General features: G+C 42.2%; 1 protein-coding gene across 8 annotated transcripts in view; it reads right to left on the bottom strand.

Annotated features, from left to right (window-relative positions):
- The window catches only part of LOC106506169 (uncharacterized), a 241299-nt gene that overhangs the window by 91106 nt on the left and 133953 nt on the right, over positions 1-16240 (bottom strand). For 2 of the 8 annotated variants that reach the window (XR_014829046.1, XR_014829047.1), the window contains exons 4-5: positions 13520-13646; positions 12656-12980 (exon numbers count right to left, since the gene is read on the bottom strand). The exons of 4 other annotated variants lie outside the window; for them this stretch is intronic. Coding sequence is in view for 1 of the 4 variants with exons in the window: in XM_084998665.1 (XP_084854791.1) it covers positions 16106-16176 (71 nt within the window). In the remaining 3 variants the exon portion in view is untranslated. Of the gene's footprint in view, positions 1-12555; positions 16177-16240 lie in introns of those variants that run through there. 2 more of the 8 variants (XR_014829050.1, XM_084998665.1) reach the window with 2 other exon arrangements.

Here is a 16240-nt window from a genome sequence, read left to right as displayed (position 1 = left end):
TGGAGACTTTAACACCCCATTTACACCGATGGACAGATCATCTACACAGAAAATCAACAAGCAAACACAGGTCTTAAACGACACCCTAGACCAGACAGACTTAATCCATATTTATGGAACATTCCATCCCAAAGCAGCAGAATATACAGTCTTCTCTAGTGCACATGGAATATTCTCCAGGATAGATCATATCTTGGGACACAAATCAAGCCTCAATAAGTTTAAGGAAATCGAACTATACAGCATCTTTTCCAACCATGATGCTACAAGATTAGACATCAAGGTCAAGGAAAAGAAAACAGCAAAAAAAAAAAAAAAATTGCAAACAGCCTGGGGGCTAAACAATATGCAACTACACAACCCATGGATGACTGAGAAAGTCAAAAAGTAAATTAAAAAAACACCTAGAGATAGGGAGTTCCTATTGTAGCTCAGTAGTTTAAGGACACAACATTGTCTCTGTGAGGATGCAGGTTCAATCTCTGGCCTTGCTCAGTGGGTTAAGGATCTGACGTTGCTGAAACCTGCAGTGTGGGTTGAAGATGTGGCTCAGATCCAGTGTTGCCACGGCTGTGACATATCCCACAGCTGCAGCTTCAATGTGACCCTAGCCTGGGAACTTCTATATGCTGCTGTAAAAAGAAAAAAAAAAAAAAAACCTAGAGACAAACGACAATGAAAACATGATGGTCCGAAACCTATGGGTTACAGCAAAAGCAGTTCTAAGAGGGAAGGTTATTGCAATACAATCTTAGGAAATAAACAAACAAAAATTTCAAACAACCTAACCTTATAACTAAAACAACCTGAAAAAGATGAAAGTTGGTTCTTTGAAAAGATCAACAAAATTGAAATTTTTTAGCTAGTCTCATCAAGAAAAAAGACGGGGGCGGGGGGAAGAGGGCTCAAATCAATAAAATTAGAGACGAAAAAGAAGTCACAACAGATACCTTAGAAATGCAAAGGATCATAAGAAACTATGGCAAGAAACTATATGCCAATAAAATGGACAGCCTAGAAGAAACGTACAAACTCTTAGAAAGGTACAATCTCCCAAGTCTGAACCAGGAAGAAATACAAAATATGCACAGACCAATCGCAAGTACTGAACTTGAAACTGATTTGACAAACAGGAATTCCCATTGAGGCTCAGCAGGGTAAGAACCTGACTAGGATCTATGAGGATGGTGGTTCTGTCCCTGACCTTGCTCAGGGGGTGAAAGATCTGGCATTGCTTTGAGCTGCAGTGTAGCCTGGGAACTTCCATTTGTCTGTTTGGAGGTGTGGCTCCAAAAAGACAAAAAAATAAATGCATTCTTTAAACAGAAGAACTTCCAACAAACAAAAATTTGGGATCAGATGGCTTAACAAGTATATTCTTTTGTCTTTTAATTCTTGGTCTTTTTAGGCCCTCTCCCATATAATATGGAAGTTCCCAGGGTAGGGATCAAATCAGAGCTACAGTTAGTTGTTGGCCTACACCACAGGAACACCAGATCTGAGCCATGCCTGTGACCGACACCACACAGCTCATGGAAATGCCACATACTTAAACCATTGAGAAGGGTGCCAGGGAGGGAACCCACATCCTCAGGAATACTAGTTGGTTTCGGAACCCACTGAGCCACAACAGGAATTCTCAACAGGTAAATTTTACCAAATATTTAGAGAAGAGTTAACAGCTCTCCTTCCGAAACAACTCCAAAAAATGGCAGAGGAAGGAATACACACAAGCTCATTCCATGAGGCGACCATCACCCTGACACAAAAACCACACAAAGACACCTCAACAAAAGAAAATCACCGGCGAATATAGACACAAAATTCCTCAAGATATTAGTAAACTGAATCTCACGATTAAAAGGATCACACATCGCGATTAAGTGGGATTTATCCCGCAGATACAAGCATTCTTTGATATCCACATGTCAATCAGTGAGAAATGCGACATTATCGACTTGAAGAATAAAAACTACATGATCATCTCAACAGATACAGAAAAGGCTTTTGAGAAAATTGAACACCCATTTTTGATACAAACTCTCCAGGAAGCGGGCATAGAGGAAACCGATTTCAACGTAGTAAAGGCCATAGGTGACTAGTCCACAGCTAATATCATTTCCTCTAAGTTCAGGAACAAGACAAGGATGTCTATTCTCACCACTCTTATTCACCATGATTTTGGAAGTCTTAGCCATGGCAGTCAGAGAAGAAAAATCAAAGGAATCCAAACTGGACAAAGAAGTAAAACTGTCACTGCAAATGACATGCTGGTACTACGCATAGAAAATTCTCAAGATGCCACAAGAAACTTTTAGAGCTCAATGCATTCAGCAAAGGTGAAGGATACAAAATCAAGACACAGAAATCTGTTGCATTTCTACACACTGACCATGAAAGGTCAGAAAGCGAAATTAAGGAAACAATCCCATTTACCATCATACCAAAAAGACTAAAATACCTAGGAATAAACCTACCTAAAGAGGCAAAAGATCTGTGCTCTGAAACTCCTAAGACGCTGATGAAGGAAGACAAAAATGACACAAACAGATGGAAAGATATAGCATGTTTTTGCATTGGAAACATCAGTATTGTCAAAATGACTATACTACTCAAGGCAATTACAGATTCAGTGCAATTCTTATCAAATTATTGATGATATTTTTTGCAAAACGAGAACAAAATTTTTTAAAATTTGCATGGAAATACAAAAGCCCTTATTAATCAAAGCAATCTAGAAACACAAAAACAGAACTGAAGGATCACATCAAGACGGCAGGTAAACAGGACATGGAGTTCACCCTCTCCCACAAACACATAAAAAAAGAAACTCTACCTGCGGAATGATTCTCACAGCACATCTACTGAATGCTGACAGGAGAAGACCTCAGGCTTCCAAAAGGCCAAGAAAATCACCACATAGGTGGGTAGGACAAAAGGAAAAACAAAAAAGAAGAGAGAAAAAGGAATCAGGGCAGGACCAGCATCCCCTGGAGGGAACTGTGAAAGAGGAAAGATTTCTGCATACTGGGAGGTGCCCTGACTGGTGGGGAGATCAGCTAGCAGAGAAGGGGAGCTCCAGAACCCTGCAGAAAAGTGCAGCAGCTGGTCTGAGAAGAGCAAAGCAGAGAGAGGTCCACACAGAAGGTCAGTGCCACCACCTAGCACATCCCAGCCTGAGATGCTCAAGCACTGGGGCGGGCAGGTCCCGGATACTGCGGCTTGGGCTTTGGAGGCCAGACCTGGGGAGAACACTAGTGTTGGCTGCATGTAAACAGCCTGAGAGTGCTAGGGTTTGGTGCACCACAGTCAAGAGAATACAAGAGGAGGCCTGGGCCTGCCAGAGAAGCAAGCTATGGTTATTGGCAAGCACAAGAGGAGGGGAGCAGGACTGCCTAGAAACTTCTTGTTGCATGCAGGCTACCAGGCAGCACCTGCATGGGGTACAGGGGTTGGCACAAGCCACACAAGCCATCTCAGGGTCCAGAAGCAGGCTTGGCTCAGCACTGCCAAGAGTCTCACAACCAGTCACCACACACCACCTCCCTGGGAAGGTGCACAGCCCAATGCCACCATCATTGCTACTGACAAGAGCCCTGTGACCAGCTGCCACTCATCACCCCCATCTTCCTGGGAGCACACATGCCGCATTGCTGCTGCTTCTGCTGGGGGCCCCACCACTGGGTGCCACTTGCCCATCTCACCTTTCTTGGAGTGAGCAGAGGCTGTGCGCCTGCATGTCCCCTATCAAGGGGACAGTGGTCTGCATAAACTGAGGAAAGGGACAGCAAGCATCCAAACCAAAAGCAGCCCTTACGCTGAAAACATGGTAAACACACAAGCTACCAGGGATGCTCCTACATATCAGTATGTCTCACTACAGACATATTGCAGTCTCAAAGACTAGAGCAGATAACTGTTTCCCCTAAACAGAGTAAGAAAAATATAAGCAAAATGAAGAAGCAGAGGAACTGTTCTTAGTTTCAAACAAACAAACAAACAAACAGGAGCATTCCCCTGAAGGAGCAAACAATGAAACAGACCTCTGCAGACGGACGGACATAGAGTTCAAAAGGAGGTAATGAAAATACTGAAGGAATGAAAAAAAGGCTATCAAAGAAATGCATATTACTGTAAAAAGGAACTAGAAAATATGAGGAAGGGCCAGGAAAAATTAGAAAATTTATTTGCCAAAACAAAAGCTGAGATGAAGGCATTGAAGACCAGCATGAATAATGCAGAGGAATGAATAAGTGACTTGGAAGATGGAATAATGGAAATAACCCACTCAGGACAGCAGATAGAAAGCAAAATGGAACAAAATGAAATATAAGAGCTCCATGGAACATGTCATATCTATGCACATTAGGGATTCCAGAAGAAAAAAGAGAAAATAAGATGGAAAAAATAGTTGAAAAAATTAGGGTTGAAAACTTTCCAAGTCTACAGGTGGAAACAGGTATCTATGTATGGAAAGCACAGAGGATCCCAAACAAGACGAACCCCAAAAGACCTACATAAAGAAATAGTATAATAAAAATGGCAGAAGTTAAAGAGAGCATTCTAAAGACAGCAGAGAAAAAGAAAGAGTTAATTACAAGAAACCCCCATAAGGCTATCAGTTGATTTCTGCATGGAGAGCTACAAGCCAGAAGGGAGCAGCAAGATATATTATTAAAAGTTCTAAAAGAGAAAAATATGAAATTTAGATTCCTCAAACTCAGCAGGATTATCATTTAAAATAGGAGAAATGAAGAATTTCTCAGACAAACAAAACTAAATATAGTACAGCAATAGTAAAACTGCCCTAAAAGAAATATTGAAAGATCCCCTCTAAAGAGGAAAGAAGAAGATAGAAGGAGGAACAGTAACAGGATAAACATGAGGATGCAAAAAGGTCATCAAAATCATAAAATGTGAGGGAGGAGAGTAGGAAAATGTAGACCTCAAAAAATGTATTAAGGCTACATGACTACTAGGTTAAAGCAAAGATATAGGAAGAGGATAACATACTTAAACAACAGGGCAACCACAGGTTAAAAACAAACAATAGGGAGTTCCCGTAGTGGCGCAGTGGTTAACAAATCCGACTAGGAACCATGAGGTTGTGGGTTCGGTCCCTGCCCTTGCTCAGTGGGTTAAGGATCCGGCGTTGCCTTGAGCTGTGGTGTATGTTGCAGACTCAGCTGGGATCCCGCACTGCTGTGGCTCTGGCATAGGCTGGTGGCTACAGCTCTGATTCGACCTGTAGCCTGGGAACCTCCATATGCCACGGGAGCGGCCCAAGAAATAGCAAAAAGACAAAAAACAAACAAAAAAACAATAGATTCACGAAAAGCAAAAAGAAGAGGACACAAGCATAAAATAAGTCATCCCACCACCAAAAATAAATAAATAAATAAATAAAGAAGAAACAAAGAGGCAACTGGAGAACAGGTTTAAAATGGTACTAAATACATATTTATCAAGAATTACCTTAGATGTCAATGGACAGAATGCTCAAATCAAAAGACACAGAGTGGCAGCCTGGATAAAAAAACAAGAGCCTACACAATAGCCAAGAGCTGGAAACAACCCAAATGTCCATCAACAGACATTTGGGATTGGGAAGATGTGGTATAGATACACAATGGAATACTACTCAGCCATAAAAAGAATGAAATAATGACATTTGCAGCAACATGGATGGACCTAGAGACTCTCATACTGAGTGAACTAAGTCAGAAAAACAAATACCATATGACATCACTCATACCTGGTATCTAATATCCAGCACAAATGAACCTTCCCACAGAAAAGAAAATCATGGCCTTGGAGAACAGACTTGTGGTTGCCTGGGGGGAGGGGGAGGGAGTGGGAGGGATTGGGAGCTTGGGGTCAACAGATGCACACTATTGCTCGCAGAATGGATTTACAATAAGATCCTGCTGTGTAGCACTGAGAACTATGTCTAGATACTTGCAAAGCAGCACGAAAATGGGAGAAAAAATTATGTATACATGTGTGTGTAACTGGGTCCCTATGATGTACAGTGGGAGAAAAAAGCGTTGAGGGCAGTAACAATACAAATTAAATTTAAAAAAAACTAAAAAAAAAAAAGAAAACTATTAGGGAAAAGATAAAACTAAAAAAAAAAGAGCCTACAACATGCTGCTTACAAAAGACTCACATTAGGGCAAAGGACGCATGTAAATTGAAAGTGTGGGTATGGTAAAAGACATTTCATGTGAATGGAAAAGACAGGAATGTGGGAGTCGCAATACTCATGTCAGATAGAACAGACTTTTAAACAAAGGCCATAAAGAAAGACAAAGAAGGACACTAATGATAAGAGGATCAATTCAGGAAGAGGATATTGACACTCATCAATTTATATACCCCTAATAGAGGAGCACCCAAATATGTACGACAAATACTAACAGATGTAAAAGGAGAAATGGATGGAAATGCGGTAATAGTAGGAGAATGTAACACCCCACTGACATTAATGGACAAATCCCTAGAGATAAAATCAATAAGGCATTAGTGATCCTAAATGACACAATAGAAAGGTTAAACTTAATTAATCTATTCTTAGGGCATTACCTCCCCCCAAAAGTAGAATATACATTCTTTTCACGTGCACATCAAACATTATCTAGGATTGACCACATACCGGGGCAAAAACTTAACCTCAACAAATTTAAGAGGGTAGAATTTATTTCAAGCATCTTTTTTGACCACAGTGGCATGAAACTATAACTCGACTACAGGAAGAAATATAAGAAAAAACTAGCTATGTGGGGACTAAACAACTTGCTACTGAAAAAACCAATGGGTCAACAAGGAAATCAAAAAGGAAATTAAAGAATATCTTGAGGAGTTCCCATCATGGCTCAGTGGTTAACGAATCCGACTAGGAACCATGAGGTTGTGGGTTCAATCTCTGGCCTCACTCACTCAGTGGGTTAAGGATCCGGCGTTGCCATGAGCTGTGCTGTAGGTTGCAGACACAGTTCGGATCCAGCATTGCTGTGGCTCTGGCATAGGCTGGTGGCTACAGCTCTGATTAGAACCCGAGCCTGGGAAACCTCCATATGCCATGGGTGTGGCCCTAGAAAAGACCAAAAAAAAAAAAAAAAAAAAAGAATATCTTGAGACAGGGAGTTCCTAGTTGTGGTGAAGCAGAAACAAATCCAACTATTACTCATGAGGATGCAGGTTTGATCCCTGCCCTCATTCAGTGGGTTGGGGATCCAGTGCTGCCATGGATTCTGCATTCCTGTGGCGGTGGTGTAGGCCGGCAGCTGCAGCTCAGATTCAGTTTAACCCCTAGCCTGGGAACTTCCACATGCCCTAAAAAACAAACAAGAACTTTGAGACAAATGCCAATGAAAACATAACCACACAAAATCTATGGGATACCACAAAAACCATTCTTAGAGGAAATTTCAGAGTGATACAGGCCTTCCTCAAAAAAACAAACAAACAAAAAATCTCAAATCAACAACCTAATCTATAACCTAAAAGAATTAGAAGAAGAAGAACAAAAGCTAAAGTCAGCAAAAGGAAGGAAATAATAAACAGAGAAAATAAAAGAGAGATTAAAAAATAGAAAAAAAAATCAATAAAACCAAGAGCTCATCCTTTGAAAGGGTAAACAAAATTGACAAACCTCTGGCCACACTCACCAAGATGAGAACCCAAGTAAACAAAATAAGAAATGAGGAAGGAGAAATCTCAACTTATACCACAGAAATACCAAAAAAAAAAAAAATTCAGAGAACACTATGAGCAATTATATGCCAACAAATTTGAAAACCCAGAAGAAACAGACAACTTTCTAGAAATCTATAGCCCATCTAAAAATAAATCAAGAAAACAATAGATGCTCTGAATAGACGGAGCACTAGAAATGAAATGGAGTATGTACTGAAAACACTCCAGACAACCAAAAAGTCCAGGACCAGATGGCTTTGCAGGCTAATTCTACCAAACATACAAAGAAGAACTTGTAACACATCCTTCTTAAAATCTTTCAAAAGACTGAAGAAGGAACACTCAGAAAGACCTTCTGTGAAGCCACCACTACTCTAACACCACAACCAGACAAAGATACTACCCAAAAAGAAAATGATAGGTCAATATACTTGATGAATATAAATGCAAACATTCTCAACAAAATTTTCGCCAACTGAATCCAACAACACAAAAAATGATCATACACCACGACGAAATGGGATTCATCCCAAGTTCACAAGGATGAGTCAACATACACAAAGTCAATGTAATATACCACATTAACAAAAGAAAAGTCAAAAACCACATCATCATCTCAACAGATGTAGAAAAAAAATTTTTTTTTGTCTTTTTGCCTTTTCTAGGGCCGCTTCCACAGCATATGGAGGTTCCTGGGCCAGGGGTCTAAACAGAGCTGTAGCTGCCAGCTTATGCCAGAGCCACAGCAACTTGGGATCCGAGCCACATCTGTGAGCTACACCACAGCTCACGGCAACACTGGATCCTTAACCCACTGAGCAAGGCCAGGGGTCGAACCTGCAACCTTATGGTTCCTAGTCAGATTCATTCATCTCTGAGCCATGACGGGAACTCCGATGCAGAAAAAATTTTGACAAAATTCAATACCCATTCATGATTAAAAAAAAAAATCTCTTACCCAAGTGGATATAGAGGGAACACATCTCAACATAGTAAAAGCCATTTGTGACAAACCCACAGTCAATGTAATATTCAAAGGAGAAAGGCTAAAAGCTTTCCTGCTAAAATCTGGAACAGGCAAGGAAGCCCACCTCTCACCACTTCTATTCAGCATTGCTTTCGCTAGGACTTCCAATGCTATCAGACAAATAAATAAATAAATAAATGGTATCCAAATTGGAAGAGAAGAGGTACAATTATCACTGTATGCAGATGACATGATACTCCATATGGAAAATCCTAAGGTCTCCACTCAAAAACAACTATGATAAATTCAGCAAGGTAGGAGATACAAACTTTATAGAAATCTGTTGCATTTCTTCACACTAACAGGGAACGAGCAAAAAGAGCAACTATAAAAATGATCTCTTTACAAATCACATCAAAAAAGGAAATTCTTAGGAAAAAATTTGACCAAGGAGGTGAAAGACTTATGCTGAGAATTAGGAAACATTGATAAAGGAAATTGAAAATGATTCAAAGAAATGGAAAGATACCCCATGCTTTTTGGACTGAAGAATTCATCTTATTAACATGCCCATACCACCTAAAGCAATCTACAGATTTAAGGCAATCCTTATCACATTACCCATGACCATTTTCACAAAACTAGAACAAAGACTCCTCAAATTTATAAAATTTATATAAAAGACACAGAATTGCCAAAGCAATTCTGAGGATAAGGAACAAAGCTAGAGGCATAGCTCCCCCAGACTTTAGACAATAATACAAAGCAACAGTAATCCAAACAGCATGCCATAAAGCACACATATTCATCAATGTAACAACAGCCAAGAAATAAATCCACACATACCTGATCAGTTCATCTTCAACAATGCAGAAAAGAATATACAATGGCCAAAAGACAGTCTCTTCAGCAAGTGATGTTGGGAAAGCTGAATAGCCACACCTAAATCCATGAAGTTAGCACACTACACACATCACACACACACACACACACAAACCCACAATGACTTGAAGACTTAAATATAAGGCATTACACCATAAATCCCCTAGAAGAGAACATAAGCAAAACATTTTATCACACCAATCATAGCAAAGCAAAATGAAAAGGAAGCACCACCTCACAACAGCCAGAAGGGATACCATCAAAAAGTCTACACACCATAAATGCTAAAGTGGGTGTGGAGGAAAGAGAAATCTTCTACAGTGTTGGTAGGAATGTAAGTGGGTTCAACAACTATAGAGAAAACTATGGAGGTTCCGCAGAAACTAAAAACAGAATTATCATATGATAGAGGAAGCCCATGCCTGAGAAGCTATCTGGACAAAACAAGAGTTGGAAAAGATGCACCCTATGTCCATAGCAGCACTGTTCACAATAGCCAAGACATGGAAACAACCTACAGGTCCATCCACAGATGAATAGATAAAGAAGATATGGTACATATATAGAAGAGAATATGAACCAGCCTTAAAAAAGAAGAAAATAATGCCATTCTCAGCAACATGGATGCAACTAGAGATTATCACACTCAGTGAAGTAAGTCAGAAAGAGAAAAACAAGTCCCCTGTGATATCACTTACTTGTGAAATCTAAAATATGGTACAACGAACATAGGGGTGCGTGTATCTTTTTCAATGAAAGTTTTGTCTGGATATATGCCCAGAAGTGGGATTTCTGGGTCATATGGTACTTCTATAGTTTTCTGAGGTACCTCCATACTATTTTCCATAGTGGTTGTACCCATTTACTTTCCCACCAACAGTGCAGGAGGGTTCCCTTTTCTCCACACCCTCTCCAGCATTTGTTATTTGTTGGCTTGTTAATGATGGCCATTCTGACTGCTGTGAAGTGTAACTCATGGTGGTTTCGATTTGCATTGCTTTAATAATCAGTGACTTTCAGCAATTTTTCATGTACCTGTAGGCCACTGGTATGTCTTCTTCAGAGAAATGTCTATTCAGGTCTTTTGCCCATTTTTCAACTGTGTTGTTGGTTTGTTTGTTTGCTGTTGAGCTTTATAAGTTGTTTGTATACTTTAGAGATTAAGCCCTTGTGGACTGCGTCATTTGAAACTATGTTCTCCCATTCCAGAGACTGTCTTTTTGGTTTTCTCCTGGTTTCCTTTGCTGTGCAAAAGCTTGTCAGTTTGAGTAGGTCCCATTGGTTCATTCTTGTTTTTACTTCTTTTGCTTTGGGAGACTGACCTCAGAAAACATTTGTAAGGTTGATGTCAGAGAATGTTTTGCCTATGTTCTCTTCTAGGAGTTTTATGGTGTCTTGTCTTTTGTTTAAGTCTCTGAGGCATTCTGAGTTTATTTTTGTGCATGGCACGAGGGTGTGTTGTAGCTTCACTGATTTACATGCAGCTGTCCAGTTTTCCCAGCACCACTTGTTGAAGACACTATCTTTTCCCCATTTTATGTTCTTGCCTCCTTTGTCAAAGATTAATTGACCAAGGGCTCTGGGTTTATTTTGGGGTTCTCTGTTCTGTTCCATTGGTCCATATGTCTGTTTTTGTACCAATATCACACTGTCTTGGTTACTGTAGCTGTGTAACATTGTCTGAGGTCTGGGAGAGTTATGTCTCCTGCTTGGTATTTGTTTCTAAGGACTGCTTTGGCAACACCCCTATGTTCACTGCAGCACTATTCATAATAGCCAATACAACCTAAGAGTCCATCGACAGATGTATAGATTAAGAAGATGTGCTACCTATACACAATGGTATACTGTTCAGCCATAAAAAAGATCCAAATAATGCCGTTTGCAGCAACATGGATGGAATCAGAGCCTCTCATACTAAGGGAAGTAAGTCAGAAAGAAAGAGACAAATATCATATGATATAACTCTACGGAGGACAGTAGCATTTTACTAATAAAATAGCAAGGCTACACTGGAATATCTTACAGCAGCTGGAACTGAAGAGTGGCAGAATGTGACACACCAAACTAGGACCCTAGGAGTTTAGGGCCTGCCACCCCCAAAGCATGCCAATCTCGTATGCTGAGTATGTTGAGCTGTTGGCACTGGCAAAACAGCAAAGGCAGGGAGAGGCTTTCTCCAAACTCCCCTACCTGCCTAAAGGCAGAGTTTCCAAAGACAACTCACTTGTTATAACCCCCCACCCCCCACCGGGAGTGTCATCAACCAGGGAAGATTGGCTCTTACTACAGGAGAGACCAGAAGTGGAAACAAACTTTGTGACAAACTCTCCTACCTCCCATCTATTCTTCAAGATTGGCTCTTACTACAGGAGAGACCAGAAGTGGAAACAAACTTTGTCACAAACTCTCCTACCTCCCATCTATTCTTCAAGATTGGCTCTTACTACAGGAGAGACCAGAAATTGAAACAAATTTTGTGACAAACTCTCATACCTCCCATCTACTCTTCAAAGGCCCATTCCCCCTCCTAAAAACAATTTACTCCCCCCTAAGAGGCCTATATCCTCCTCTCCTTTCCTTATTAAGATGGGCTTTTAATTCTGAAATCTCAGCCACCTGAGGGAGTTACTACTTTTTTCCCTGGTACCACCCATATATATCCGAGGTACACAGGTTAATACAATTGTTTTCTCTTATTAGCCTTTTATCACAGGAATCTCAGCCAAGAGCTCAGAAGGGTAGAGGGAAAATTCTTCCTCCACTACAGAATAAATGGGTATCACTAGAGGCAACAGCATGGATTAAATCTCAGTGTTGAACAAAAGCAGCCACATACTTCCATCCTATGACTATGTATAATTTTATGTAATAAAAATTACATGCTATGACTATATAGGATTTATTGGCATAATGTAAATGTGTTTATGTTTTATACTACACTTTAAATACATAAACGGAATACAACTCAAACCAAGCCAAAAAAAATAAATAACACTTTAGAATTCAGAATAAGGTACTTTTTTTTTTTTTTTGGAGGGTGAGAATCACATTTTACTTACCATCTCTCCCCTGCCACCCTCCCCCAACACTGAGCAGATAACTGACCAATCCAGGATGACAGTTGCTGGTGGGGTTCCAGGTGGAATGTTGGGGTTCGTTGTGCCTGGTGGATCCATGGTAACTGAGCAGAGCCCCTTGCTGGATCCGTGCCATGGAGGGGCTGCCGTCCTCTGTGGAGCTTGGCTTCGGGCTGATCCTTGGGAAGCTGAGGGAGGGGCTGGTGTTGCTGCTGCCCAGCGGCTTTGGTTCCTGGTTCACCATCCAGAACCTCCAGTGGGAGACCGTGGCGTGCAGGTCTGTTATCATCCCCTTCGTGGTAGGTCTCTTCTTTACATTGCGACTGCTTCAGTCTGTTCGAAGTCGACTTTACCTGCGACGTGAACAGCAGCTGGCAAAAACACTGGCTGCACAGATTGAGGAGAAATGCCAACTCATTGACAAGATTCATGCTGCTCAAAAGGAGCATGCAGAGGTGGAGGCATCCTTAGAGAATGCCAGGCTAGAGACAGAGTCATTCAATGTACCTGGCCTCACTAACACCCACAGAGAGATGCTGAGGATCAACCTGATTTTGATGGAGGAACTCGATTCTCTGGCCCAAGACCTGGAGAACGAGAGAGTCAAGCAGACCAGACAAGAGCAGGAGATGGTGGAGATGTTCAAGGAGCTCCAGGCCCTGGAAGAGGTCCTGAGAACCCCCACACTACAAGGGGCCTTTCCCAGCCAGGAGCACCAAGCACCAAGCCCTGATGGCCCCTTCCCCAGCAGTGGGCCTGGGTATTAGAGCCGACCTCTCCATCCCTGCCACTCAGGCCTCCCAAGCTGCCAGGTCGCATCCATCCCCTCTGAGGGATCCTCAACTGAACTACGCCGAGGCCGGTGGTTGCAGGGAGGCTCTTCAAACTTTACCTGCTGAGCACTGAAGTGAGTTCCTCCCCAGTTATCTTCTACCATCTAAATGTATTTCAGGTCCACGAACACACCAAGAAATGTGGGGCTTTTTCTATATTCACAGAATGCTTGGGTTCTTTCACATCTGTGGCGAAAGAAATATTGTACTGAAGAGACTAATCTTCAAACTCAGTTTGAAGCTTCCTTAAGCCACATTTCACAAAACAGTTTTGCTAACTCTTACGCAACAATCTGACAAGTACATATTATTTTCTGTATAACTATTGCATTATAACTTTGAAAGTATATGCAGTTCATCAATACAGACTTTTAGTTGGAAATAGTAATATTATTTTCCTAGAATTAAATTCCCAATAGTTGTAAATTGCTGAAAGCAACATTTTGCCCATGTTTGTATCATTAAAAAAAAACCCTTTTGAAATAAATAGTATGCTTAGAAATAAGCTTTATCATTTAAGATTTACATTCTAATATGACAATGGTTACATTTGAAAAATTAAACTTGATAAATTCCATGCACTTTGTTTCCTTTCCTTACTGAAGTCTGAGCCCAACAGTCAGTACCTTTATTTAGAGATGGCATCTCTCATTAGGCGTCAGGCACAGGCTGGTTGTTTTCACAGTGGAAGGGAGGCAGCGCACAGCACTTTTACAATTGGAGGGAATCACACAAGCAACTGACAGAGGCAGCCATCATGATGAGGTGAAGGAGAAGTGCCTGTGGTGACTCAGTGGGGTAAGAACCTGACATCGTGTCTGAGAGGATGCAGGTTTGATCCCAGGCCTGGCTCCGTGGGTGAAGGATCCAGTGTTGCCACAAGCGGGGGTACAGGTCCCAGACATGGGTGGGATCCCAAGTTGCTGTGTCTGCGGTGTAGGCTGGTGGATACCGTTCTGATTTAACACCTCCTCTGAGAACTTTCCCAGGCCAAGGTTGTGGCCCTGGCCACTACGCCCCGGGTGCTCTCTCAAGCCTGACAGCCACGCCTCCCCAGTGTGTGGGGTGGGGTGCGGGGGTCTCCCAGTCCACTTTCCGCGGGTCGCCTCCCCCTGGGGTTAAAGAAGTGAGTAACTGTTCTTCTATTCATCGCCAGTTTCTCCAGAAGAACTGGTGCCATCCCCCTTCACTTTTCCTTCTCCTCCTTCCCTTCTCCTTCCAAGGGGTGGAGAGCCCTTCCCTCCTCAAGAACTCTTCCTCTGCCTGCTGGTGGTGGTCCTGGCTGCCACTGGCCGCTCCTCTTCCCTGGCAGCTGTAATGCCCGCGATGCCTCCAGAGAGCCACCTGCTGGGTTTCCGGCCAGCCTGGCCAAGCGTGTCCCCTGATTGCACCCCAGGTCTTCCAGAAACAGAGTGTGTTGGCCAAATGCTGGCCCATCTTTCCAGAATTACTGTCGTTGCCCCTTGGATACCCTTTCTCCATAGCAGACACGCTGTTGCCCCAAAGGATGGAGACTGCTACCCTCCTCAGAACTCTTCCTCTGCCTGCTGGGGGTGGTCATGGCCAACGGGGGCCACTCCTCCTCTGGGCTTCCGCACTGCCATAAAACCCAGGCTACCTGGAGAGACCCCACCTGCAGGGCTTCTGAGCATGCCTAGTTGCCCCACTGGTGCAGCCACGACTCCCATGTGCCTGCTCCATGGAAGCCCCACCCCACACCCCCTGTGGGCTCCCCAAAGTGGAGAGACTCACCCAGCCAGCTTGGCCACGTGTCCCCTGATTGAGCCCTAGGTCGTTCAAGAACAAATTTTGTTGGCCAGTTAGTTTCATCGTGTTCTCTCCTAAGGTGGTTTCCATGAACGGCTTGTAAAGGACTAGAAGGAAGTAGAGCCTTGGGCACAACTTACTGATGAAAGGCCATCAGCTCAGTTATGACCTAGCACTCCGTGGAAAACCTTTCCCTAGAGAGCAGCCTGACACCTTTATTTTTTGACATTTAGTGAAGAGTTTGTTCATACAGACCAATATACTAATTAACAGAGGGCTTCCTGGCTTTTCCTTGTCTCCAAGTTTACACCTTGGGAGTAAATGAGACAAACGTGTGGAAAAGACACAAGTGTGTGTGCTTGCACACACACACACAAACAAGCACACAGTTGTTGCTGTTTTAATCAGAGAAAAAGGATCTTGCTAGATAGGCTAGCTTTTGAAATATCATGTATAACTCAAGAGAAAGGAGAAGACACTAAAATGGGAGAAAGGAAAAGAAAAAGGAAAAGGGGGAAATGCTAGGAAGAAGGGGAGGGAGAGAAAAATAAATTTCGTTCCGCACTTTAAGCTAACTACATACAAACAAGTGGAAAAAATCTCTAAGTGGCAAAGATACCAAGGCTGCTTCACAGCAGGCTAAAGGCATTTTAAAGAGTATGTAAGGAAAGCTTAGAGGAGAACCCCACAAGGAAGTGAACTGGGAGATTTAACTAAGAGACTTAACCCCCGCCTTGCCTGAAAAAGCATTTCCATGCCTTTTCACTTCTGCTCAGCCTCAGTCCATCCTCCTCATAATTATGTAGCAACTACGTGCCCTATGTTCAAGCCAGCAGCCCTGCTAATGGTGCTCCAAGCATTGCTTCTCAGTTTCGCTTCTATAACCTTGCTTGCTCAGTTTCTTCGGCAGGAACATTGTCTGCTCCAGGAATGAGGAGGTTCAGGATTGCTTGCATGGGAGAAACAAGACCCTATATTGTATAAAAGGTGCTGAGAACAAAGACCCGGTGCTC

Source organism: Sus scrofa, chromosome 15 (genome assembly GCF_054392235.1).
Source record: "Sus scrofa isolate SSC_HxYL_T2T_F1_AM1 chromosome 15, Sscrofa_HxYL_maternal_Yorkshire_Landrace_v2.0, whole genome shotgun sequence".
Taxonomy (NCBI): Eukaryota; Metazoa; Chordata; class Mammalia; order Artiodactyla; family Suidae; genus Sus; species Sus scrofa.
The sequence above is the reverse complement of the archived record's forward strand: the minus strand, read 5'-3'. Positions and strand labels throughout refer to the sequence as shown.